Source organism: Chelonia mydas, chromosome 2, assembly GCF_015237465.2.
Source record: "Chelonia mydas isolate rCheMyd1 chromosome 2, rCheMyd1.pri.v2, whole genome shotgun sequence".
In the NCBI taxonomy this organism is placed as follows: domain Eukaryota; kingdom Metazoa; phylum Chordata; order Testudines; family Cheloniidae; genus Chelonia; species Chelonia mydas.
Window position 1 is genome coordinate 171,371,923 of NC_057850.1, and position 24,963 is coordinate 171,396,885.

At 38.3% G+C, this 24,963-nt stretch overlaps 1 protein-coding gene across 15 annotated transcripts in view; it reads right to left on the reverse strand.

Moving 5' to 3' along the window:
* The window catches only part of SUGCT (succinyl-CoA:glutarate-CoA transferase), a 481,412-nt gene that overhangs the window by 224,491 nt on the left and 231,958 nt on the right, over nucleotides 1-24,963 (reverse strand). For 14 of the 15 annotated variants that reach the window (XM_007058722.4, XM_037890011.2, XM_027821213.3 and 11 more), the window contains one exon: nucleotides 12,726-12,828. In XM_007058722.4, the coding sequence (XP_007058784.2) occupies nucleotides 12,726-12,828 (103 nt within the window). Of the gene's footprint in view, nucleotides 1-882; nucleotides 3,834-12,725; nucleotides 12,829-24,963 lie in introns of those variants that run through there. The other variant, XM_027821214.3, reaches the window with a different exon arrangement.

Genomic DNA, 24,963 nt, shown 5'->3' on the forward strand with positions numbered 1-24,963 from the left:
CATTTTGCCATACATTGCATGTTCTAGCAGTCTCGGATGATGACTCGGCACATGTTTGTTTTAAGAACACTTTCACAGCGGATTTGATAAAACACAAAGAAGGTACCAATTTCTAAGGATAGCTACAGCACTCGACCCAAGGTTTAAGAATCTGAAGTGCCTTCCAATATCTGAGAGGGACGAGGTGTGGAGAATGCTTTCAGATGACTTAAAAGAGCCACACTCCAATGCGGAAACTACAGAACCCGAACCACCAAAAAAAGAAAATCAACCTTCTGCTGGTGGCATCTGACTCAGATAATAAAAATGAACATGCGTTGGTCCGCTCTGCTTTGGATCGTTATTGAGCAGAACCCATCATTAGCACGGAAGCACATCCTCTGGAATGGTGGCTAAAGCATGAAGGAACATATGAATCTTTAGCACATCTGGCACGTAAATATCTTGCGATGTCAGCCAAAACAGTGCAATGCGAATGCCTGTTCTCACTTTCAGGTGACACTGTAAACAAGACGTGGGCAGCATTATCTCCTGAAAATTGTAACCAAACTTATTTGTCAGAGCAATTGGCTGAGGTAGGACTGAGTGGACTTGTAGGTTCTAAAATTTTACATTGTTTTGTTTTTACAGTGCAAATATTTGTAATCAAAAATAAATATAACAGGAACACTGTACACTTCGTATTTCGTGTTGTAATTGAAATCAATATATTTGAAAATGTAGAAAACATCCAAAAATATTTAAATAAATGGTATTATATTATTGTTTAACAGTACGATTAATTACAATTAATTTTTTTAATTGCACGATTAATCACGATTAATTTTTAATCGCTTGACAGCCCGAATGAAAACACAAAGTAATTGTACGCAGGTGGAGTTTCTAACATGTTCTGAACAAAATATACATAAATTGTATATTGCCATACTTACCTTTTCCTTGGCATTTGGCTCTGCTGGTAACTCAAAAACAAGAGAACATATACCAAAGTCTAAACTTTCTCCCCGCAAGTTTGGCCGTTCCAAGAGTTTTCCCCGCAAGACCGCCTCTATCCCAGCTTCTAGTTTCCTCTGCCTCTTCTGTTCCAACCCCTTTTATACCCAGGTTGGAGTTAACAAGATGCATCTGCCACTGTGACTCAGATGCAATTTCCCTGCTCTTTTTCAAACGACTCAACAGACAAGCCCTCGATCCCTCTGCAAAGTCTGCCAGCCACTCTGTTACAGTAATAGAAGTATGAACCTTGTGAAGAAAGCAACTTAGCCCAAACCGTCTACAGCTCTTTGCCTACAAAATGGATATAAACTATATTTTTCTTCTCCTGCTGCTTACTGTTACTAAAATAGTTTAAACTTAATCTGAAGTGTCCAACCAGTTGAATTGTTACTAAAAATCTACTCCTTGCTAATCAGTATGGAAAAAGTTATATTAACTGCTGCTTTCTTTCTTTTACTACATATAAAAATTGTTTGTTGGTCATTTTGATTATATTAAATGTAATAGATGGACATTAGACCCATCTTGACATAACAGTACAGTATACTTAGAATAAAAAAATTAAAGGTTCCTAAATATGTATTAGTTAAGTGGAGCCTGAATCTATCAAATAAATAATTGCAAATACTTTAAAACCATGTTATTTACCCAGCACACAATAATGGCCCAGTGATTAAGTATGTATTCATACTCTTTTTAATACTAATACCTAGTTCTTATATAGTATTTTTCATAAGTAGATCTCAAAGCACTTCACTATCAAGTATATTACTATGTACATAATTAATAATTATTTTACACAATTAAGTACACTTCTTTATTGATATTATCAATCGACCAGACCTGTAGCACAAATCTGTATTAAGAATTATATGTATGCATCATCTGTGTAGTAACATTACTAATACATATATTCTGAGCTATAGATTAACACAAATTTCCAAAACACTGAACTTCCTGTCTTGGTTCTCAGCCAATTTTAAAATGACTAAACACAACTTTGTAATGAAAAATAAAGTTGAGACATTGAACATAATAAGGTATTAAAAATCCGCAACAGTAACAGAATTTCATCTTGACTAATGCCATTGCTACATTCTCCTATCAGACAGATGGGGAAGACCTCGGTAAGCAGCACAAATAAATGCATATCTTGGCAGCAATGAAGAAAAGTTGATATGTTGGAGGGACTTACATGACACACTCACCAAGTTGATTTTGGGACATACATATCAGCAAAATGCTCCTTTGGTTTGGCCATTGCGGGTGCTTTTAGCTCAATGTAGATATATTTAGCATTTCATTTCCTTGACAAATGGCTGCAATGAGGCCAGTACCAGAAAAAAAAAAAAAAGGGGTGGAGTTACCCCTTAGCTGAAATAACTGCCATATTGCAGCCATCTCCTATGTGGAGCCACTAAATAGGGGGAAGAAGATGTGTGTTTTCCACACACAACAAACTAGCAAGAGATTTCAAGCAAAGAGGACATAGCGGCTTTGGGGGAAAATACAGCATTTCCCTTAAGTTAGCATGCTGAAATTTTAAAAGATAGACATTTCTCAGCATGAATAATTTCTAAAATGTCTATCATTCTCTATCATAACTGCAGAGATGATCACATCAGGTTACAACACATTTTCTATAAACCTTTGCATCTTTTCAGAGATAGTAATGCAAATGTGATCTTTTATTGACTCCAAACTCATACAGGCTGGGATGCTGTGGTTGCACCCTGCAGTGCTGAAATAGTTCTCAAATATGCTTTACAGTGATGAAGTAAATGAATACATTACAGGTTTAAATTCAATTTTTTTAGTTAATAAAATCCCAGACTCTTATACAAATTGTGCAATATGTCTTATTATATGGATTTAGGTACAATACTTGACAAACGTTTAGATAAACAGTATATTATACTTCCTTAAAAGAATGGAATTATCACATACTATCACATATTTAATTCTGTTGTCATCTATTGTAACCCTGCCCTGATCAGTAGTGACCAAAGCTATTACCATCAAAATGAATGAGAAAGAGTTGGTGGTCTCAGCTCAACCCCTAGTGACCAGGTTTGCACTAACCACCTGCATAACTGGCAAATCTGATGGTTTCTCAGCAGAATGACATGGAGTAAACCGGCAGGGGACTCAATTATTCATCCAAGCCTAAAGCATGTCCTCTCAGGTTAGATTTGAGGCACTTTGGCAAAACAGTTTGGGCAACATTGCATTGCTGCTTCCTGTGAGGTACCATAACTGTTCTGTTCAGGTTAAATAGGAGACTTTGGTTCCCAAGGCTACCAATCAGGCCTTTCACTGAATCATTCTACCTCTCAGTGTTATTGGGTTTTTTTTAAATGCCTAGATCACTTACACACACACACACACAAACACACTTTACTATTTAATATTAAGAAGTATATAATCAATTATAGGCCTCATTTCATACTTAAGTACATGAGTAGTCCCATTGACTTTAATGGGACTACTTAGTTGCTTAAAGTCAGGAAGACGCTTAAATACCCTGCTGAGTTAGGCCATAGCACTGATTTTTGCCTTTAAGGGGCCAAATTGGTGGAAATTCATTGATTTCAATTAAGTTACACTTATTGCAGGATGAGTTCCTCCTCTGCTCCTAGTGAAGAAGTGAAGGCTCATGCCCACATGACTGGCATGCTCAAAATGAAGTTATTTAAAACAGCTGTGACACCTTTTCCAAATTTCCTGTATTGTGAAACGACAGCAGTGTCTGTTTCAACATTGTCTTCCAGTCAACTTGTAAAGAAATAAACCATCTCCAGATGCTCTTATTTGGTGTTTATTTTTCCATCAGTCGTCTATAATGAGAGAGAGAGAAAGCGTGTGCAGTGAGAGTGAGAGTGTTTGCGTTTAGTTCTACTACGAGAGAACTGACAGAACTGAAAAGAAGAAAAATTTTGACAGCAAATATTTCTCAAAGAACCAGCAATTTGCAGTTATTTTTGCAAAGTTTTGTCATATGGGATATATCCACACATTTACTTGATTTAAAAATTGCTTCTCATTTTTTCCTTTGATTTCATTTCAGTTATAATGGCTACATTTAGTTGATCACATTTTAATTTTTAAAATGGTGGGACAGCATATTTAAGGGATAAGGACATGAAGGATTGTTATATTGATTTCCAAGTATTTTAAACTTTCATAGAAGAGATGCTGAATGTCATACTGGTTTGATTAGTATTAAGAATATTTATAATTGATGCTATTTCTAACAGACTAATTACTTGGTAGGTGGGAGCCTATCGAAAAAAAAGGCAGTTCTAGAAATCAGTCTTTAACTTAATGGCTAGATATATTATTGAGTGTCAAGTTACAGGACCAACACACTGCAAAAATTTAAGTGTATATTCACATTAACGGTACCTAGGAAAAGGGCATGTAACAATGAAAAAGGAACAAGTCCTAATAATCAATAAGGGCTGGTCACAAATACAGAAGGTTCCTAGTATGGATTGCATGTTAATAAGGGTCAGTTTTGGGGGGCCCAAACTCCTGCAGAGGGATGGACAGGCACTGAGCCTGGGCCTTTGCATTGCAAGTTGGGTGTAATCATCAGTGTTCTGCATAGCTTGCAGCATCCCTTGTCTAGTCCTTCAAATTTTGGGTGAGATAACAGTGAGGGGGAAAATTTAGCTTTTAGCCCATTTTAGCTGGCTGACGTGGCTAAGAGCTGATCCCACTCTTTTTTTTTTCTTGATACCTGGCAACCAAATTGGGATCCACACTGTAATATCTTCAACCCAGTAACTGTTGCAATCCTGCTTTGGACCTTCAGGAGTTAGGTTAAGTTAACAACATTACAGCCTCCATTTTTTGCCATGCTCATGTGTTTGTCTCTCTTTCCACTGTTGAGCTAGGGTCAAAACTCCTGAAATATCACCTTTGCATCTTCTCTCTCTCATGTTGCCCAAGAGTTCCCTTTCTAGTGCTATTACTGGTCGGTTTTTGTTTGCCATCCTCTTCCTAAAGCTATTTGTGAATTATGGGAATATCCCCTTTTATGGGCCATTACACATAACACAGGTATGTATGAAACGACAAACACCTAGCAAAGTGTCCCCAGTGTGAGCTTCAGTGCACCTCTAGCGCTGCCCTAAACATCTGAAACTCATCTGGGGCATCCCGAAGGACTCTTTAATCGCTGATCAAGTGTTTGGTTTTTTTAAATGAGATTCATATCTCTTTTGTGATTTTCAGGGCTCAGCTGAAAAACCCAGAAAAGGCAGCTGGAGAGTAGAAACACACTATAGCCTTGTCCACACAGTTATTGTACAATTATTTTGGTTAGGGATGTGATTTTTTTTTTAAAAAAAAAACAGAACAGGTAAAGCAGTACGTTCCCTAGCGTGGATGCAGCTATACCTCTATAAAGATCCCTTATCGCCAGTATATCTTATTTTCCTAAATTTACAGGAATAAGCTATACCAGTATAAACATCATTATATCAGTATAATGCCATCCACATTAGGGGGTTGTAAAACTTTAATTACTCCAGTTTCAAACCGATTTAGTTAAAGGAGTACAAAAACTGTGTGCTGACCAGCCCTTTTTCCCAGAGAAGCAGCCCAGGCTATCTATCTTCACAGGAAATTCCTGGACACAGTCTGACACTGAAATTAAGAAATTCAAAAACAAGTCAAAACTCAACTACAGTTACCTGAAATCATATATTGAAAATTGGCTTTGAGCGTCCAAAGCTTTTGCCTTTGATATCTGTGCAGACTCTTTCTATCCTAACTTCACTTAATTCAGTTTGGATACATGTCTACTTCATTGTGATATTTTGAAAATGAAAGATAGAGGTTTTTCTTTACCTAAAGATCAAAAACCTTCTTAGGCTGATAAGCAATGTACATATTACTTTCCACAACTTTTAGGGGAAAGAGTACACAACAAGTGAAGAAAAATACTATCTTCAACTGAAATTGCTGAGGGAATTTAAGTTGGCAAAATATTAGTTCTCAAGCTAAAATTTGATCAGGACGCTACTACTATTATTATTAAAAACTGCCTCAGGATCTTTAGTAACCAAAAGTGCATGCAACTATGAATGTATAATACAAGCAAATGACTGCATCCGGCAGCACAGTGTCTACCACCATTACGCAGTGGCACTGGTTCAGTACAGACTTTGTGGGAAGAATGCCACGTACAGAATCACCAGCACCAACTCCTCCAAGCACTTAGATATACCTTAGAAGACAGACCAAGGACAACCCCACTTACCTTGCAAAATGTGATGGGATTACAATGTAATAATTTAAGGATGTGTATTATTACGTATAATGAAACCCATATTCACCAAACTTTGATAAACTGAAATTCTTGGGGTAATTTCAGCTCAGTTACGACTCCAAATTTGCACTGTATCCAAGAATGAAAATGCCAGTCAGATTAACATGCTGTTAGGAACTTCAAAGAAATTACACACCAGCAAGCACTGTTCTTTGAAAGCTCAATGGCATGGCCTTCAGTGCATTCCAAGATTGCAGGACCTTAAGTACAGACTCTTTGAAACTGACTGGCATCACGTCACTGAGCTCCAGGATTAGCGAACCAGTGAGCAACCTCTCTAAAGAGAGAAACCAACCAAAGGGCTTTGAAAAAGCTGTGTTGTGAATTGCTAATACTGGAGCATAGTGAAGAAAGACAACTGAAGTTTTGAAAAGGTCAGTGAGAAGCTTCTCACTAGGCTCCTGAACTGAGAACCCATAATGCAACTTTTTGAAAACGTCCTTGCAGGCTCCCTCTTTAATTTCAAAACCAGTTCAGGAAATTTATGATCTTCATAAAATGGGAGTCTATAATAGAAGGGATTGCTCTTCATAACACATGTAGGCATATGTATTACTAACATACATGCGCACACACTTTTCAGTAACAGCGTGCTGTGACACTTTTGTATTTTTATGTCTGATTTTGTAAACAAGTAATTTTTAGTGAAGTAAAATTTGGGGTACACAAGACAAATCAGACTCCCAAAAAGGGTACAGTAGTCTGAAAAGGGGTACAGTAGCCACTGTCCTAGAGTGGGCAGGAACCATAATTTTGTTTCAAGGGGAGTTTTATAATTCTGAAATCTCTTTGGTTTCAGAACAGAAAGAAAACAAAAAATTCATATTTTTCCACAAACATTCTGGAAAAAATTGCATTTTTGGACAATCAACATGTTTCATTTTGACAAAATTAAAAGTGTTCATTTGGATTTCAACTGTTGATATCATACTTCCTAGTGTTAAAAATTGAAATGAAAAGTCATTTTGAAATGGAAAATTGGAACATTTCATTTTGAAAATTGTCTAAATGGAATGTTTCAATCATATTGAAAGATGTGGGGCATTTTCTCCAATTTTCACTTCAAAACAATTTTTTTTAAAGGCAACATGTTCTCACAAAATGCTTTGCTTTTTCTGGAAAAACATTCCATTGGAAAATTTCCAACCGGGTCCAATACTTAAAGAGATAAATGCAAAATTTAATTCCTCTCTTTCACTTCTCTACTAGAAATTACTTCCAGAAACACTGTATAACCTGAAGGCCTTCATGAACTGTTTTTCAGTCGCAGGAACCGTTTTATGTAACAAATTCTCTGCAGTATTATAGACAAGAATATAATTTCACTTGACTTGAATAACCCTTAGTGGACTGCAAAACTGTTTCAGTAAATATTAACCACTGAAGTGATTCAAAACATGGTCCTTAAAGTGCATCACTTTAAAAAAAAAAAACTAAACACATTAAAATACATTTTGTTTCTTGAGTTGCTTTTTGTGTTCATAACTTCAATTGTGGAAGCTTTTACCAGATGCTAGGAAATTTTTGCCAGGACGTGTTCAAATGAAATGATTTACAGAATATGATATAGTCTAGAGATTAATAAAACCCACCAATTTCACAGGCTTTCACAAATAATAAGATGAAAACATCAGATAATTTCCAACTATCAAATATTTCAATTCTTAACTTTCTGTTTTTGAGGCATATTCAGCAGAATGGCTAAAGGAACTATATTAGTCTTCTGGGACATGAAAAATAAGGTTTCTGTAAAAATGTTAAATTAATTTTTATAGTGATGCAAAGTCAGGAAAGGGTTGTTAAGGGATGGCCTTCTGCCACAGGGTGGAGTTTTGTTTTGGTATCCTTTTAGAGCTTGCAGGTGTTTGGCATGAGCTGAAATCAGAGCCAGCTGTGATATTTCAACTCTGATATTTCCCTCCCAATACTTCTCAGAAGTGATGCATCAGGATGATGTCTTACACCTGATGTACTCAACTTGTGTGGTATGTCTGTAACTGTTCTGCTAAAAAATACCATTTCAGGACTTTCATTTTTATTTTCTGCTCACAGCATTAATATGATAAAATGTATCAAGGAGTGTGGTTTTAAACATTAGCTATCAAATTATTAAATTGTCCATAATGCAGCCATCTTATTCTTTTTTTAAATTTCTGCCAGCCATTTGGAAACAACAATGGCGTTGTACGATGACTGTAAAAGACAGAACACCTAATGAAAAAAGTAAGAAGAATACTTTCATTCCCCTTACTTAAGAGCCACAGATCTTTATGCTTTCATGGCCTATCTGCAGTATGGTGCATACCTGCTTTTGTTTTGTTTTATCTTTTGGAGGAATTTGAATTGTTTCTGTTAAAAAATACATATTCTCTTTTAAGTTTGTATTGTTTGAAAAACCTCAAACCACATTGTATTTCATACACATGTTCCCAAGGGCATGCTAAATAGGACCACACTGAGGTCATCCAGTAAATTTTTAAAACTTTTAAAGAATTCTTTTAATGTACCGTATGATCTTGGCCTGATTAAAAGAACATATTTTAGAAAAAGTCTGAATATAAAACGCTGCAAACAGATAGCCTATACAGTATCTTTATAGGACCTTCCATAAATACACTTTTCTCTCTTTCTCTCCCCCTCTCATTTCTTAAGGAAAGCAGTTGTCCCTCTAGCAGGTTAAGAATGTTTTCTTAACTACTGTATAAGTGTCCCTAAAAGAGCAAATGCCTGTCTCTCAACCCTTTTAACCTCTGTCTCCCTCCCCCTCAAAAAGACACTGATTAACTTAGCAGTGAGAATGCCTGCAGTATTCATTTTAACACTACAAATGAATAAAAGATTATAATCAGTTGGGAAAAGGTAGACAACATTTCATTCCATTCATGGAAAAAATGTATCACCTGGCAATCCAGCTTAGTCAAAAACTTCATTTTTTTGGCAGCTCAGTTAGAGTATGATTGAAGCTGTTAATGATGTTAACAAAAAGTCCCAGGGTCAGACAAGTTGTTGTTTCAATCTGAGTTTACAAAAGAAATTATATGGGCCCTTTTTGACCCCCATGGTTCCATGGTGGGTGAAAGATTCACACCAATAGTTGATTAAATTGTATCACCCTTTTAGACTTGCTTCCCTTTCCCTTCAGTCTTGCTTCCATTCCTCTTCAGTTTTACCCCACGTGCTTGGTCTTTGGCTGTTAAAGGCCTTGTGGTGCACCGTAAAGCATTTTGCAGCATTGCTAACAGCTGTGCTGGCATAATGCTTTGATGGTTGTTGACGTGCAATACATTGTGAAGCCTCAGTCACCAGTGGTGTGAGCCCACATCTTATGACTGCTGCTTTATATTATGAATGCCAAAAAACTGAAGATGATTAGGAAACAATGGGGATGAAAATTAATGAAATTGTTTCAAGACTTAATGTTGCTGAATATATATATTATATATATTTTAGTTCTATTTCTAGTAAAAGACAGCCAGGGGAAGAACCTTCATAGCATGTGGATTCCAAAGGTATCCTGGTTAGAAGTAAAGGAAAGTCTATCCACATCCAAAAGCCACTGGTTTGGGTATTGCTTTTGGTTCTCTACGAGGCAAAGCTAGTGGAATTTAAAAATGTTAGCTGATTGTGGTAAATCCTTGAGTTTGAAATCCTACTGCCTTTGTCTACATTTAGGGCTAATTGGTGTTTAAAAATGTGTTTATTAACGCAAGTTAGCTAACGTCTCCTAAATACAGATTTTCCTAGTCTAGACAGATCTTGAGAGAAGATGAACGAAAAAGAATTCTTCCATTATTTCAGTGATCATGAAGTCCTTATACTGTATATCAATAAAAGTGGGACAAGCTTTACATATCTGATACTCTGACTATGATTATGGTATGGTCTTGTTGGGAAATATCTTCTATTCCTGTTATAAATGGGATTTGGGAGTGTTGGGGATATTTGGGTTACAGAACCTGAGCGATTGGTGGATTTTCTGTTCTACTCAGTCCCAGTCCACTGTAGTACTTTTTGTAGTACAGGAAGTGAATTGACAAGGTCTATGAAAGGGTAAAGTTGTTGTTGAAGAGTGAGAATGTGTATAGCATATTGGTGGTTTATGCAGACACGTGAATGCTGATGATGAAACCCAAGGACAGTGATTGGATGCACAGGTGAAAAATGGCATCCCAGAATAAAGGGATAGATGCAAATTCATTAACTGTTTCCTTGAACTGGCCCTAAACTTCTGAGTCCAAGTCATTTTTGAGATACTGGATTGGGAAGGGCAATGGAGGACCCATCTACAGATGTCTGGAGTACTCGCCACAAAAATAGAAAGTGCAATTACAAATGTAAACAAAATATCCAACACAAATGGAAGACTGAGCTTACTGCTCTCTGCACTGGTCCTTTCTCTTAGATTCACCTCTCAGAGAGATAATGATGTAGAAAATATATCTAAACCAGTGATGTGATGCTAATATTTCAACAAGGGATTCTAGCACACATTTCTTCCCATAACTATACGATAAACCCTGAGTTCCAGGGAAAAGGGGCTATTCACTTGTTTTCCCATTTGAGCACAAGCATTTTCTCAGAACTATAATCAGGAAGTGAGCCAACGCCACTTACTAAACAAACCATTAAGCCACACTTCACTAGAAATGCTTATATTTTGTTCCCAAAAAGTGATGAGAACAGAGAGATAGTGCAATATTGAATTCAGAGAAGTGTGTGGAAGTAACACAATTTTTCAGGAAGTTCTATGAGGGAAGTTGGGAATAAGCATGCTCCTTAATGGAAAAACAATTTGAAAAAACCTGGCAATTGGTGCAATCTGGTCCATTTCAAAGGCAAAGGCATCATTATGAGTCTCATGGTAGAGATGATTTAACAGAATCCAGAAGGACAGCAAACTTTGTCAGAAGCAGGGAAACTACAACAGTCCTCCCTTCAATTTGGTATGCAGTTTTCAGCAGGGGCACTTTAGTGATACTTTCCCCCCTCACCTCCCTTTCAACACATCATCGTTTTAACCTCTAAAAAATCCTCTCTCTCATATCGTCATTGACTTTTTAAAATTTTGTGGCCCATTGAACAAAAAGTGCAGGATCTCCTTTTCAGTATCACTCTACGTATAACTCCCCAAACCAACTAACCCCTGAGTAAAATAAAGCCTTCTGCAATGTAGTGTACAAAACCCAAGCTTAATCCCTGTGAAAATTATGAAGTGATAAAGCTGGCCTGGTTATCCTCCACAGGCAAAGTCAGCATGGTGCTACCTCATTTCAAGGAATAACAGTGCATTAATCTACCAAAACTTCCACTCGTATGCAGCAGTAGCTTTATAAATGCAGGCCCTTGGTATACAATAAATGTGTGCCTTTATCACACATTCCTTTTCTGTTCTTTTATTCTGGCGCACAGTCTTGGTATATACTGGTGCACAGCAGACACTACATACAGAACAGATTCATTTATTTCAGTCATCAATTCTATTTTACAATTTTTAGTGATGCATTTTGATTCCTTGAACACTCTCATTCCTTTATCAGATATTTGATTCAGAGGATGTTCACTCTGCATACATTTGCGCTCAAGTAGATGTATAGTCTTTATGGAATAGGTTTATTCCAGCATCAGAAATTCATTTAAATGAGATTCACTGAGTAGCAGAATAGGTGCAAAATATAGCCTGTTAACTTTGTCTGAGACAGCTGGTTGAGCTGGCGAGAGAACAATCAACCCAACAAGCTCCAATGGGAAAATCAGTGCAGTGCCCAGCTTTCATACGTTTATGGGCATAAGAAGGTAAAAACATTTTAACCAAATGTATGGTATCTGTTATGAATAAAGAAACATTTAACTTTGTGAAATACTAAAAACAAAAGACAAATTCCTCTTAGCTCTTGGGAGTTCCTAGCCAAGAAAAGGCTCAAAATATTTCTGCATCATATTTTCATTCAACTGTATTCAAAGTTTGATAATTTTATCAATATACTTTGTAGTTACACCTGCGATAAAGACTAGGATGATTGCTTGTGAGAGTGAAGAATTATTTTCCCGCACTGCAGTATTTGCATAGAAAAATGTTATGGATTCTTGCCCTCCTGTCCTCTGAAGAATCAGATATTGACCACTGATGAGAGCAAGATACTGTACAAGACTTGATGTATCAATGGCCTGATGCAATATGGAAAAGGCTATATTTCCAAATGTGCAATCCATTTTAGGGTCATCAGTTAATGATTGTTGTAATCATACCATGTTACTAGCCTCATACTCAACACAAATGACTTGAATCACATTTTTATAGGAAGTTGAAAGCTGGTGTGGAGGAAAGCAATTGTTATTTGAATATTTGTAAAACATGTTACTAATGTATCACAAAGGCTCCGTGAGAACTGACCTGAGGATCCGAGAATACTTGCTGCATACTGTTGATTGGACCATATGGAACACCACTACCTTCAAAGAGTTCAAGCCATTTGGTGGTCATTTTTTCTGAAAACCTAGGAACAAACAAGGAGCATGTGGTTTAAACTCTCCGTTTCAGATTCCAAAGAATGCACAGCAACCCCACCCCCCCTCACTGACTTCTTCCCAGGCAGTCAATAATACAACAAAAATGTGCTGCATGTGTTCCTTGGAAATGCAAAGACTACGCCTTAGGGCCAAGATCATGGTTAGACTGACTTATAATTCTATCTGATTGTCTGATGCAATCCAGCAATGATGCAAACCAAAATTATCAACATTTCCAAATATGGATCAATGGGTTTCCTTGAGTCCTTAATTACAGTAATGTGCTTCACATTTTATTTATTTATTTAACAACAAAAGAATAGACATGATGTGGGTAAGAGTCCAATGTATGAAAGTGTCCTATTTTTGATCATAAAGATCACTGATTTAAAGCAGTACAATGTTTTTCCTCCGTTACATTTGAAACATATGTCAGACTTAACAAAACACAATTGTTGGTCAGATAACAACATCAACTACATATTTATTTGCTGTACGATTATATAATCTGTCCTCAGGACATCCGGTTGAGCATATGTGTGCTCTGCTTATCCTGTGCAATCCAAAATTCCAAGTCTTTTTATACCATTTGTAAAGCTTAGCTCATTTCCTTGAAAGCATTCAATTTTCAGCGAGTCGGAAGTCCTTCTCTCTACCGCATTTCCCTCTTGAGATATTTCCATAAGTGCAATTCTATTTCTTGTCTGCGAGGCAGAATTACCGGTGTCCAGGCAGCACAAATGGTCCTGAAGCAAAGGCAGTAACTAGCAAGTATAAGATGATATTTTCTATTGGTTTCTGCATTTCTGAAGCAGAAATGAACTGACATGGATTCTACCGCCTAAATTTCCTGAAGATACATAACATGATAGTCTGCCAAGATATTGAACAGGTTTAAAACCACTGAGGGGGGACAATTGGCATACTAGATTCAAACACACAAAGGAAATGACATGTCGTATATTTCCTGTTAAGTTTTCCTGCATAACTGGCATTCTCTATTTCACCATTTCCAAGTTCCTGAAGTCTAATAATCAACAACATTAAATTTTAGTTCAAGAATGCACTGTTCCCAAACATCTCTGGATGTCTAATAAAAACGTTAAAACAAATATTAAACACAAAGGCAACAGAGACAACTATATCAGAGTCAAAGAGACCCTATGGATAACTTGTACACACTATTTGTATTTTCATGTATAATCTGTAACTGGATGCAAAGTACTCTGTGATACTTGGGACTCAAAATGCTAGGGAGATACGCTATGCTGCAATGTTCTGTATTGCATATTGTAAATCACATTGCACTGATTGCCTATCCTAGCTTCACTTACAGTTCTCTTTTCTGTACAGAAGGGGTTTTATCCAATTTTCATGAAGTAAATTTAAATTTAATTTATACTACAGGCAGTGATAATTATCCAACATTAAGGTGAAATTCACCCTAGTGCACAAGGCATTTGCATTTCAAAGCAGTGAGACAAAAGAGTTCTTTAAGATATTTTGTTCCTATGGGTACTTCATGCCAGGATCTGCATGGGCCTATTCTCATTTAATGGGAGATACTGTCAACAGTGTCCACACCTGCACCCTACACATCATCCTCATTCTCTGGTACAAGGATATATATGGAGGGATGGACCCACCATCACTCCAGTTCCTTCTCAACCATGAAGCCTTCTTGGGAAATCTAGGTTTCTTTCTGGGAAGTTCAGTCAATCTCATGGTTTGGTAAATGGGCAGGACCATTGAGCTGTTTGAGACTTGCTGTATTTCCTTTTTTTCACAGGTGTGTAGATGCCAAGGTATTGAGCAAGTCTTTGGGGGGAGTAGAGGGACCCATCCAGGAACCACAGAAGAGTTTCAACCCCTCAAAGGGAAAGTCCTCCACAGTCGTTTTGTATTTCCCAGGGAAGGCTGGAGGATTGCAGCCAAGATACTCAATGCATGGACTATAGTGGTAGCCACAGAGGGCAAAGCTGTGACAGTGATGCTGAGTGAGGCCTGAAGGGAAGCCTTGACAATCTCCTGGCCTTCTGTGATGAGATCCTGAAACTGCTCCCTCTGGTCCTGTGGCAGATGTTGAGAAAACATGAAATAATTTGTAAAGTCATATTTTCCCATTGAGGCATAACAGCTGGCCACCATGAATTGCAGAGCAGCCGAAAAGTAGACTTTCTTGGCAGCAAAAACTATGCATTTAAGTTGCCTGTCAGAAGGGACTGATCAAGACCAATACTGTCTAGTTCTTACATTAATTGCACTGATGACCAAAGAGTTAGAGGTAGGATGGGAGAAAGGATACTCTGAACCCTTGGAAAGAATATAGTATTTTTTTATCAGTCTGCTTACAAGTGAGTGGTATGGTCATTGGTGTTTGCCACACCAAAGGGGCTAGTACTAACGGACACTGAAGGGCAAAGCAATTTTCTCCAGGGGGAAAGTATGTAAAATGTTCAGCAAACAATGTTGATCTCCTCCAACAGGACCCATAAGGATTTGAGGTCTGGAAACATCTTGAAGCATCCCATAGGACGGTGGGGTGTGTGGGCAGGCATAACAGCCTCATCCGGTGAGAAACAGGATTTGTACAATGGTGGTGTCTCCTCCTCTGCGCCTAGCTCCTGCTGTTCTGGAGGTTCTTCCTGTGGAAGGTGGCCCACTGGCAGCGGCTGTTGTTCTTGACCGGACCTCTTGCATGAGAGCACGCTGTATAACTGTTCTCATAGAGGTCCCATGGGTTCCAAAAAGCCCACTGTACTGGGCCATAAGGAACAGGGCAGGACCACAGGGAGCCCTTTCCAGGGTTGATGGGCCAGTCGTCTGCTGGTGATCTCTTCCTCAAGACACATCTCAAGGAAGGGAGGCTAGAAGAGAAAGATGGGGGAAACCTGTATGGACACATCTGAGTCAGACGAGGTATCCTTACCTGTGTCCAGTGGCAGAGCAAGAGGCATCAGTACCACGGGTCACGTCACTACTGGAAGCCTGGGAGGGACCAGTAACTGAACAGTTTCCAGTGGTCAAGTCTTTGTAGAAGGATGCAGTAGGATCAGAGGATAAGTCAGCTCCAGAGGGTAAGTTGGTACTGGTGGGAAATCCCTCTTGGTACTCCTCAAGAGGGAATTCATGCTCTTCCAGATTTGGAGATCCTCCTGAGACAGGAACCTGGATGGGAGTGGAGAATCTGGATACTGTTGCAAGGTACTGGGGACGGTAAGGAATGGAGGTCCATATGCTCTTTACTGTGATCTGAGAAGGATAATACTGAGGACAATTACTTTAAGACCTTGGACTTGGAGGAATCCTTGTGTTTAAAATGCTCAAGTTCTGGTACTGATACCGGTGCTGCATGAGGTTACTTGCCAGGAGGCATCTCAGTGTGTTGCATGTTGGGATCTTTTCTGGTGGTACTGTGAACTCAGTTCCAGAGGAGGTAAAAGCCTCAGTGATATCAATACTGGGATGTGAGAACTCCTTGTTTCTGATCAGGAGAGTGACTTTCTTCTTCTCTTGGTCTCTGTTTCTGGAGACCGTGGTCTCTTCTTTTAGATGGTCTCAAAGAATTTGAGAGCCCCCAGGGTCTTTGCTTAATGAAGTTGGGGCTGGTGCAGTACCAGCGCACTCTGAGCAGTGGAGGCTTGAGAATGAGGGGCCCGGACCCCATGGGTCTCAGAGAATGCGCCATCAGCAGCAGTTTCAATCTGTCCCCTTTCTGGATCTGCTTCTGAATTCACTTGCACTTAGAGAGGACATGGGTCTCTCCAAGACAGCCAAGGCAGTTGGAATGCCTGTTGCTGAAGGGGAAGAATCTGTGGCAGGTCTGGCAGGATATGAATTCCAAGGTCTTGGGCATAACCTGCCAGGAAAAGCTGGAGATGAAGAGGGCTGAATGGAATGTAGGCCCAAACAAACAAAAAAGGATGGGGGGAGCACAAAGTTGTGCTAAATTCAATAGAAAAATAACAGTAAAATGAAACTATAGCAAAGAAATCAAAAATAAAAAAATAAGAAAGAAAAGTCAGCAAGCTGCGTAGCTAGCTAGAGGACACAATGACCCTCTGTCTCCAGCTGCAGGCAGCTGAGAAGGAACTGAAGCAGCAGCAACTCCACCCCTCCCTACATAGCTTTATACCAGAGCACAAGGATGTGTAGACAGCAGACCTGTGGATACGGCTGACAAAATCTCTGATCAAGTGTGCACAGGTGCACGCACATCCTCACAAGGTGCACCTCTGGGGACAATAACTTGAAGAAGAATGCTAGTGCATAGGCCTTGTGTTGGGCTTCTGCAGAGGAGGAAATTTCACCATTAGTGAATACATTTAACAAAATCATAATGGTAGAAACGGAGAAGTAGTAATACAACTACTACTACTAATAATAAACAACAACAGAACTAATTTGTGGTCATGGGATAGAAATATTAAACCCATATCACATGGTTAGCTGCAACCACTTATTCTCAATACAACGTTTGATACAACTTTTTTATTCTTTTTTAATCATTTTAATTATATATTTGATTAATATCAAAGTAACGTCCTGGCAAAGATTTGCTTAGGAACATAGGTGCAGGCATAAGGAATCTGACTCTTAATCCATCCAGTTCAGTATCCCCTCTGACAATATCCAGAACCAAATGCTTTAGAGCAAGAAACCCCACAAAAGAGAGATATGGGGAATCTCTCCCCCCTTGATGGTCACATACTAGTCCCTAACAGAAACTGATTTAAGCTCTGATGTATGGGAAGAAGAAGAAGAAGAACTGGGAAGGCAAATGATGCATTTGGAAGACTCAAAAACATCTGGCAACTCAAAAATATCTCCCTCAAGACAAAACTGAATGTGTACAAAGCAATTGTTATCGCCATCACAACATATAGTAGTGAGACATGGCAACTTATCAAGAAAGATACGCAAAAGCTGGATGCATTTCATCACAAATGTCTGAGAAGAATATTGGGAATAAAATACAGAGATAGGAAGATGAATGAAGAAGTCAAAAAAATTACTGGACAAGGTACCCTCTCACAAATAATCTACAAAAGAAGACACCAGTGGCTGGGACATGTGCTGAGAATGGAAAAACAATGCTTACCAAATACTGCCCTTGAATGGAAGACAAAAATGCAAGAAGAAAGAGAGGAAGACTGTGAATAACATGGAAATGAACAGTTCTGAATGATATCAAGCACGACAACATGTAATGGGAAGATTTGGAGAGAAGGGCAGTTGACAGGCAAGGATGGCAAATGTGGGTAGCCCAATGTGCAGCAAAGCACAGGATGGACTGGTCTAAGGTACGGATTTTATCTCCCTTCCAATATTCTTTTTTGTTTTAAACTATTCTAAACCTGCATATTCTTTTTTATCCACATAAATGTCCAATCTCTCTTTGAATCTTACTACGTTCTTGGCCTCAAAGACATCCTGTAGCACTGAGTCCTGCAGTCTAATTACACACTGTAGGTATTCACTGAACTTTCCACAATGATGCAGGTCCCTGACCTGAACTGATACAGTTAATTTAGAGCTGTGTAAAGTGTATGAGTAGTTCACAATTTCCCCTCTAATGGCATTACTTTGCCTTTATCAACATTGTTTTGATTTGCCATTGTGCTGCCCATTCACCTAGTTCAAGTGTCTCTGAAGTTCCTCACAGTCCCTCTCTGGTCTTGAGTAACCTAAATAATGCGAGTCATCTGCAAATGTTGCTCCTTCCCTTTTCAGATCATTCATAAATATATTAAACAATACAAGATACAGTATGAAAGCTTGGTGCACCCTGCTGCTAACCTTTTGCCAAAATGAAAACTGGTAATTTAACACTACTCTTTGCTTTCTCTCACCTAACCAATTTCCAATCCATGACAATACATGTCCTGTCTTCTTCTGTCTACTTACATTTTTTTTAGCAGCCTCTTGGGTGAGGAATCCTGTCAAAGGCCTTTTGAAAGCCTAAGTAAATTATGTCAAGCAGTTCTACTGTACCCACTACTTTTTTGACACATTCAAATAATTATAATAGATTAGTGAGAATTATGGTTTTCTTTACAGAAACTGTGCTAATTAGACCCTATCATATTGTTGTCTTCAAGGTGTTTTATTATTCTATTTTTAATTACTGTTTCAATCAATTTACTTTGTACAAACGTAAGATTACTGGTCTGCAATCTCACAGATGACACCTAGAGCCTTTTTTAAATATACACAACATTTGCTACTTTCAATCCTCTAGTACAGCAGCTGTTTTTAATGAGTGTCCGTATATTTGCTAGTACTTTAGCCAATTCCCACTTGAGCACCCTTATAAGTCATGGCCTAATGCCTAATTGCACTTTAAATTAACAGTTTTCCAGCGCTACTACTTCTGACATCTTAATCTCTGCTAGTGCCTCATCTTTATTATCAGGGAAAAGATCCATAGTGCCGATCTTCCTAATATCCTTTGTGGTGAAGACTGATGCAAAGATATTTAGCTTCTCAGAAATGTTCCTATCTTCTTTAATTACTCCCATTAGCCTTTGGTGATCCAGGGGACCCAATGATTATTTCACACGCTTTCAGCTTCTGATGTACTTCAGGAATTTCTTGCTGTTCTTGCTAACAAAATGAATATAGATGTGCCCCACAGTAAAACACGGATGGTTATTGAATGAAAAGGATACTCTGAAATTGGAGTCCTTTCAACAAGAGCGTCAATTACTTAAGGCTACATAAACATTATTCTCCCATGGCAAGTCTGATTAATTTTCAAGACAAGTACATTCATCATCATTGGAGTTACACAAGTGATCTTGATTATTCTGTGAAGTAAATGCCTGTCAATTTCAAAATATACTCCCCGGGCTGCAGGCCCTCCAGCAGCAATGGGAGGAGGCCTTTAGAAGTTTTAGTATTTTTCTATGCCTTTTCCTGTCCGGCAACATAGGAGAACTTATTGAAATTTTGTGGAAAACAAAAGGGGCAGTCTTTTAAAAACACATAGCTTAAAAAAGAAAATCCCATTTTGATCACGTTCTTGATCTTTTTATTTATTTTTTGTGGGGGCTGGAGAGAAGTCCTAAAAGCATTAAATTCAATCAGTCAGAGATGTACCATCTCTACATTCCATCATCCCTAAAGGAAACGTCCATCATTTTCACCTGCAGTTGAAGCTCTTGACCTAAATCTGATGTGGGATATCTTCCTATATCTGTGCTGAAAAGCAGTAAGAGCTTATTTTTATTACACACACAGAGGCAAAACTGTTTAAAATAATGGTCTATATTCAGCCTACTGAAGCAAGAATATACAAGCTACTTTGTCCTCAGATTTCAGAGTGGTAGCCATGTTAGTCTGTATCAGCAAAAATAATGAGGAGTCCTTCTGGCACCTTAGAGACTAACAAGTTTATTTGGGCATAAGCTTTTGTGGGTTAGAACCCACTTCATCAGATGCTTGGAGTGAAAATACAGGAGCAGGTATAAATATATGAAAGGATGGGGATCGCTTTACCAAGTGTGAGGTCAGTCTAATGAGATAAATCAATTAACAGCAGAATACCAAGGGAGGAAAAATAAGTGGTAAGAGAGTGGTCCATTACAGATAGTTGACAAGAAGGTGTGAGTAGCAACAGGGAGAAATTAGTATTGGGGAAATTAACTTAATTTCTTAATTTCTTGAATTGAGACGGTTGATGTTGAAAGTGCTGAATACTATACAATTTTGAGATAACAGAAAACTAATGCTTTCTCCATCAGGAGCCCAGGGCTGTGAAATTTTCTCCCCACAAAGGTACTTCTGTGGCAATCTTCAGGATTATGTGCAAGATTTTTTTTTCCTTTGCACCATTTAAAAAAAATACTTTTTCTCTTTGTTGTATGGTTTCGTATTGTTTGTTGGGGTCCCCAACTCTGTATAAACTCCAATTTATTAATATTTGCCAAATTACAGTTTTCATTTTTTGTTTTTTTTGCTATTGGTTTTATTATTAGGGCACCCAAACTCTTTGAAAACGGGCACCAAAAAATTAAGCAATTATGATTTAATCTCTCTGGTTTCTAAGAGGAAAAAATGGCACTCATGAAACACAAATTACTCAAAACAATGATCTTCATCAGTAATTAAAAGAGCCAGCGACACAGTAGACTATAACATTGTACTGAGTAGTGCCGCAGTTCTGAAATGTGATTGTGAAGGTGAACCCATCCTTTGCACCTGGGCAGAGCTTCACTGACTTTAAATGGCACTTGGTGTGGATGTCAAGGGTTGCCTACACAACTCGGACCACAGGAATGGTGTCTAATTGTGTATTTAGAGAGAGGTTTTTTTAAAAATGCTTGTTCTGCCTTCAGATATGTGCACGCTTCAGCTGAAATCAATAGGAGTCAGCGCCTATTAGTAAGGGTGTGAATGGGGATCAGAGCACAATCTGGCCATTAGGAATTATCTATAAAGGTATTTTTGATCCATTACTGTCAATCATTTCCCTGTATTTGGACACTTCTGAAAAAAAGTGGAATTTTTTGTTTTATTTTATTATATATTAGGGCTGTGAAGCGATTAAAAAAATTAATCATGATTAATCACACTGTTAAACACAAAAGAATACCATTTATTTAAACATTTTTGGATGTTTTCTACATTTTAAAATATACTGATTTCAATTACAACTCAGAATACAAAATGTACGGTGCTCACTTTATATTTATTTTTTATTACAAGTATTTGCACTGTAAAAAAAACCAAATGAAATAGTATCAGGGGCTAGCCGTGTTAGTCTGCATCCACAGAAACAACACGGAGTCCGGTGGCACCTTAAAGACTAACAGATTTATTTGGGCATAAGCTTACAGGGTAAAAAACCCACTTCAGTGTTTTTCAATTCACCTAATACAAATACTGTAGTGTAATCTCTTTATCATGAAAGTTGAACTTACAAATGTAGAATTATGTACAAAAAACCTGCGTTCAAAAAAAAAACTACGTAGTCCACTCAGTCCTACTTCTTGTACAGCCAATCGCTCAGACAAACAAGTTTGTTTACATTTGCAGGAGATAATGCTACCGCTTTCTTGTTTACAATATCACCTGCAAGTGAGAACAGGTATTCTCATGGCACTGTGGTAGCCAGCGTTGCAAGATATTTACGTGCCAGATGCACTAAAGATTTATATGTCCCTTGATACTTCAGCCACCATTCCAGAGGACATGCTTCCATGCTGATGACGAGTTCTGCTCAATAACGATCCAAAGGAGTGCAGTCCGATGCATGATCACTTTCATCATCTGAGTCAGATGCCACCAGCAGAAGGTTGATTTTCTTTTTTGGTGGTTTGGGTTCTGTAGTTTCCGCATCGGACTGTTGCTCTTTTAAGACTTCTGAAAGCACGTTCCACACCTCGTCCCTCTCAGATTTTGGAAGACACTTCAGATTCTTAAACCTAGGGTCGAGTGCTGTAGCTATCTTTAGAAATCTCACATTAGCACCTTCTTTGCGTTTTGTCAAATCTGCAGTGAAAGTGTTTTTAAAACGAACAACATGTGCTGGGTTATTATGTGAAACTGCTATAACATAATATATATGGCAGAATGCAGGTAAAACAGAGAAGGAGACATACAATTCACCACCCCCAAGGAGTTCAGTCACAAATTATTTAACACATTTTTTTAACAGCATGGAAGCATAACCTCTGGAATGGTGGCCGAAGCATGAAGGGGCATAAAATGTGTAGCATATGTGGCATGTAAATACCTTGTAATGCTGGCTACAAAAATGCAATGCGAACACCTGTTCTCACTTTCAGGTGACATTGTAAATAAGAAGCAGTCAGCAGTATCTCCTGTAAATGTAAACAAATTTGTTTCTCTTAGCAATTGGCTGAACAAGAAGTAGGACTGAGTGGACTTGTAGGCTCTAAAGTTTTACATTGTTTTGTTTTTAGAGTGCAGTTATGTAAGAAAAAAAATCTACATTTGTAAGTTGTACTTTCATGATAAAGAGATTGCATGACAATACTTGTATGAGGTGAACTGAGAAATACTATGTCTTTTGTTTATCATTTTACAGTGCAAATATTTGTAATAAGAACAATAATATAAAGTGAGCACTGGGCACTTGGATTGTGTTGTAATTGAAATCAATATATTTGAAAATGTAGAAAAACATCCAAAAATATTTAATAAATTTTCAATTGGTATTCTATCGTTTAACAGTGTGATTAAAACTGCGATTAATCGCGATTAATTTTTTTAGTTAATCGTGTGAGTTAACTGCAATTAATTGACAGCTCTATGTAGCAGGGTGCTGGTGCAAAAGCACCTAATTAGCCCCTGCTCAGCCAGCTCCAACCAAGAGAAATAGATTGGGGCTGGTGGAACAGGCCTGATGCCTGGCCTGGGGATTGGCCCCACCTGCGAGCCTGACAAGCCAGCAGCTATAAGGGCTGGTAGCCAGTATAAAGGGAGTAGCCAGAGGGAAAGGTCAGGCTCCTGGCTGCGGGCTGACTGCTAGCCAAAGAGGGAACTAAACCTGTAAGCCTTGTAAATAGCTCAACACTGGTGGTGGAAGAACTGTGTGTGTAAATAAAGCCACAGCTGCTGCATAACTGGAAGCCTCTCTGAGCGTTATTGGGGCAGTCAGCAGACCCTAGGAGGAGGGGATGGCACTTCTGGGGCAGAGGACCTCTCACACCCTATTATATATATTTTCTCTTTACAAGAGACACCATCATGTAACATTCGTCTGTGGTAAGGAACCTGGGATGCAGGCTCTTCTGAATCCCAGGGCCTAACAACTAAAGGCTCAAGAAAGAAAGAAAGAAAGACCTAGACCTTTTATTGCAGAACTTTGCAGCTCTTTACCTCACCAGAGCAGGATCCAGTCTGCACTCTCTCTGGTAAGTTTTTTGGAGAAAGCTCCCAGCCCTCTCTGCATTTAATCACACACCAATTACAAAGTTTCTACAGCCAGGATATTAAAGAAGTGCATTGTAACCTGCAGTGTTTAAAATTAAAGATATTTTAGATTAAAAAAAATAATCAAAATATCCTAGTAATCTTTATGGTTTAATGGTCTAAATATGTGGAAAAAAAATAATTCCTCAGTGCAAATAACCCAACTCTCACTGCAAAACTTCTTTGATATTTGATCGCCTGTAAGTTAAAAGCTAAAGCCTGATCCAGCAGCTTTCATGCACATGTGTACTCCCACTGAACTCCTGCATTTATGTAACCATAACTATACATTTACAAATTCAATAAATACACTGGAGTAAGAAAACCGTTGCTGCTTGCAACACTGCATCCCAAGTTTATAGCCTGAACAAAAATATTCACAGTTTAGCGGTGCAGTCAATTCCTAAAACTAAAGGTAGCTCAGCCTTATATCGGTACTAACATGCACCATGATTTTTCAATCATTCACTCTGCAAGCCAATGCACAAATATTGCTTGTTTCAACACTGTACAGGAAATGTCTAAAATTCAGACTAAAATTGATCAATTTGCATTATCAAACAAAAAGGATAACTCTCTCCTCCCCCGCCGACGATGCAGTTTGTTCTTTTAAAAAAAAAAATCTCTGCTTTCCATTTATTTCTACTGAAAGTCAAGAGGCAGCTTTTGCCTGGCAAATCTCTAGCCATTAAAAAGTCTGGATTTCCATCTCGATTCTTGGGCAGGCAAGGGTCAGAAGAGCTGCAGAAACACACTCAGCCCCTAGAGGATGTAGGCTGGGGAAAGCTAGGAAATGCTCTGCTGCGCTCTTTTCTCAGCCAGTTAGGAAGAAACATCAATGCTCTGAAGAATGTGTCCTCAACGTGGGGGTTGCAAACAGGTGTCTGAAAGTCACGACCACCCTGCATCTCCCATTCATTTCTTAAATGCATGAAAACATTTCCATTCCTATTAGGCTCTGTAAAAGCTTGCTTCTACCGTATCCAAATTTTGGGCCCACGCTAAATTACACTGATAACGCGCCTTTAAATACAAAACATATGTTTTTAACAATGAAGGGCAGAAGCAGAACTACCACCACAACAAGCTGGTTTCAAAGAGAGCCACATGAGCAAATCATAAATCTCCATTGCATCTGTGAAAAACGCAGAGAGTACAACCACCCATCAATCATGTGCTTT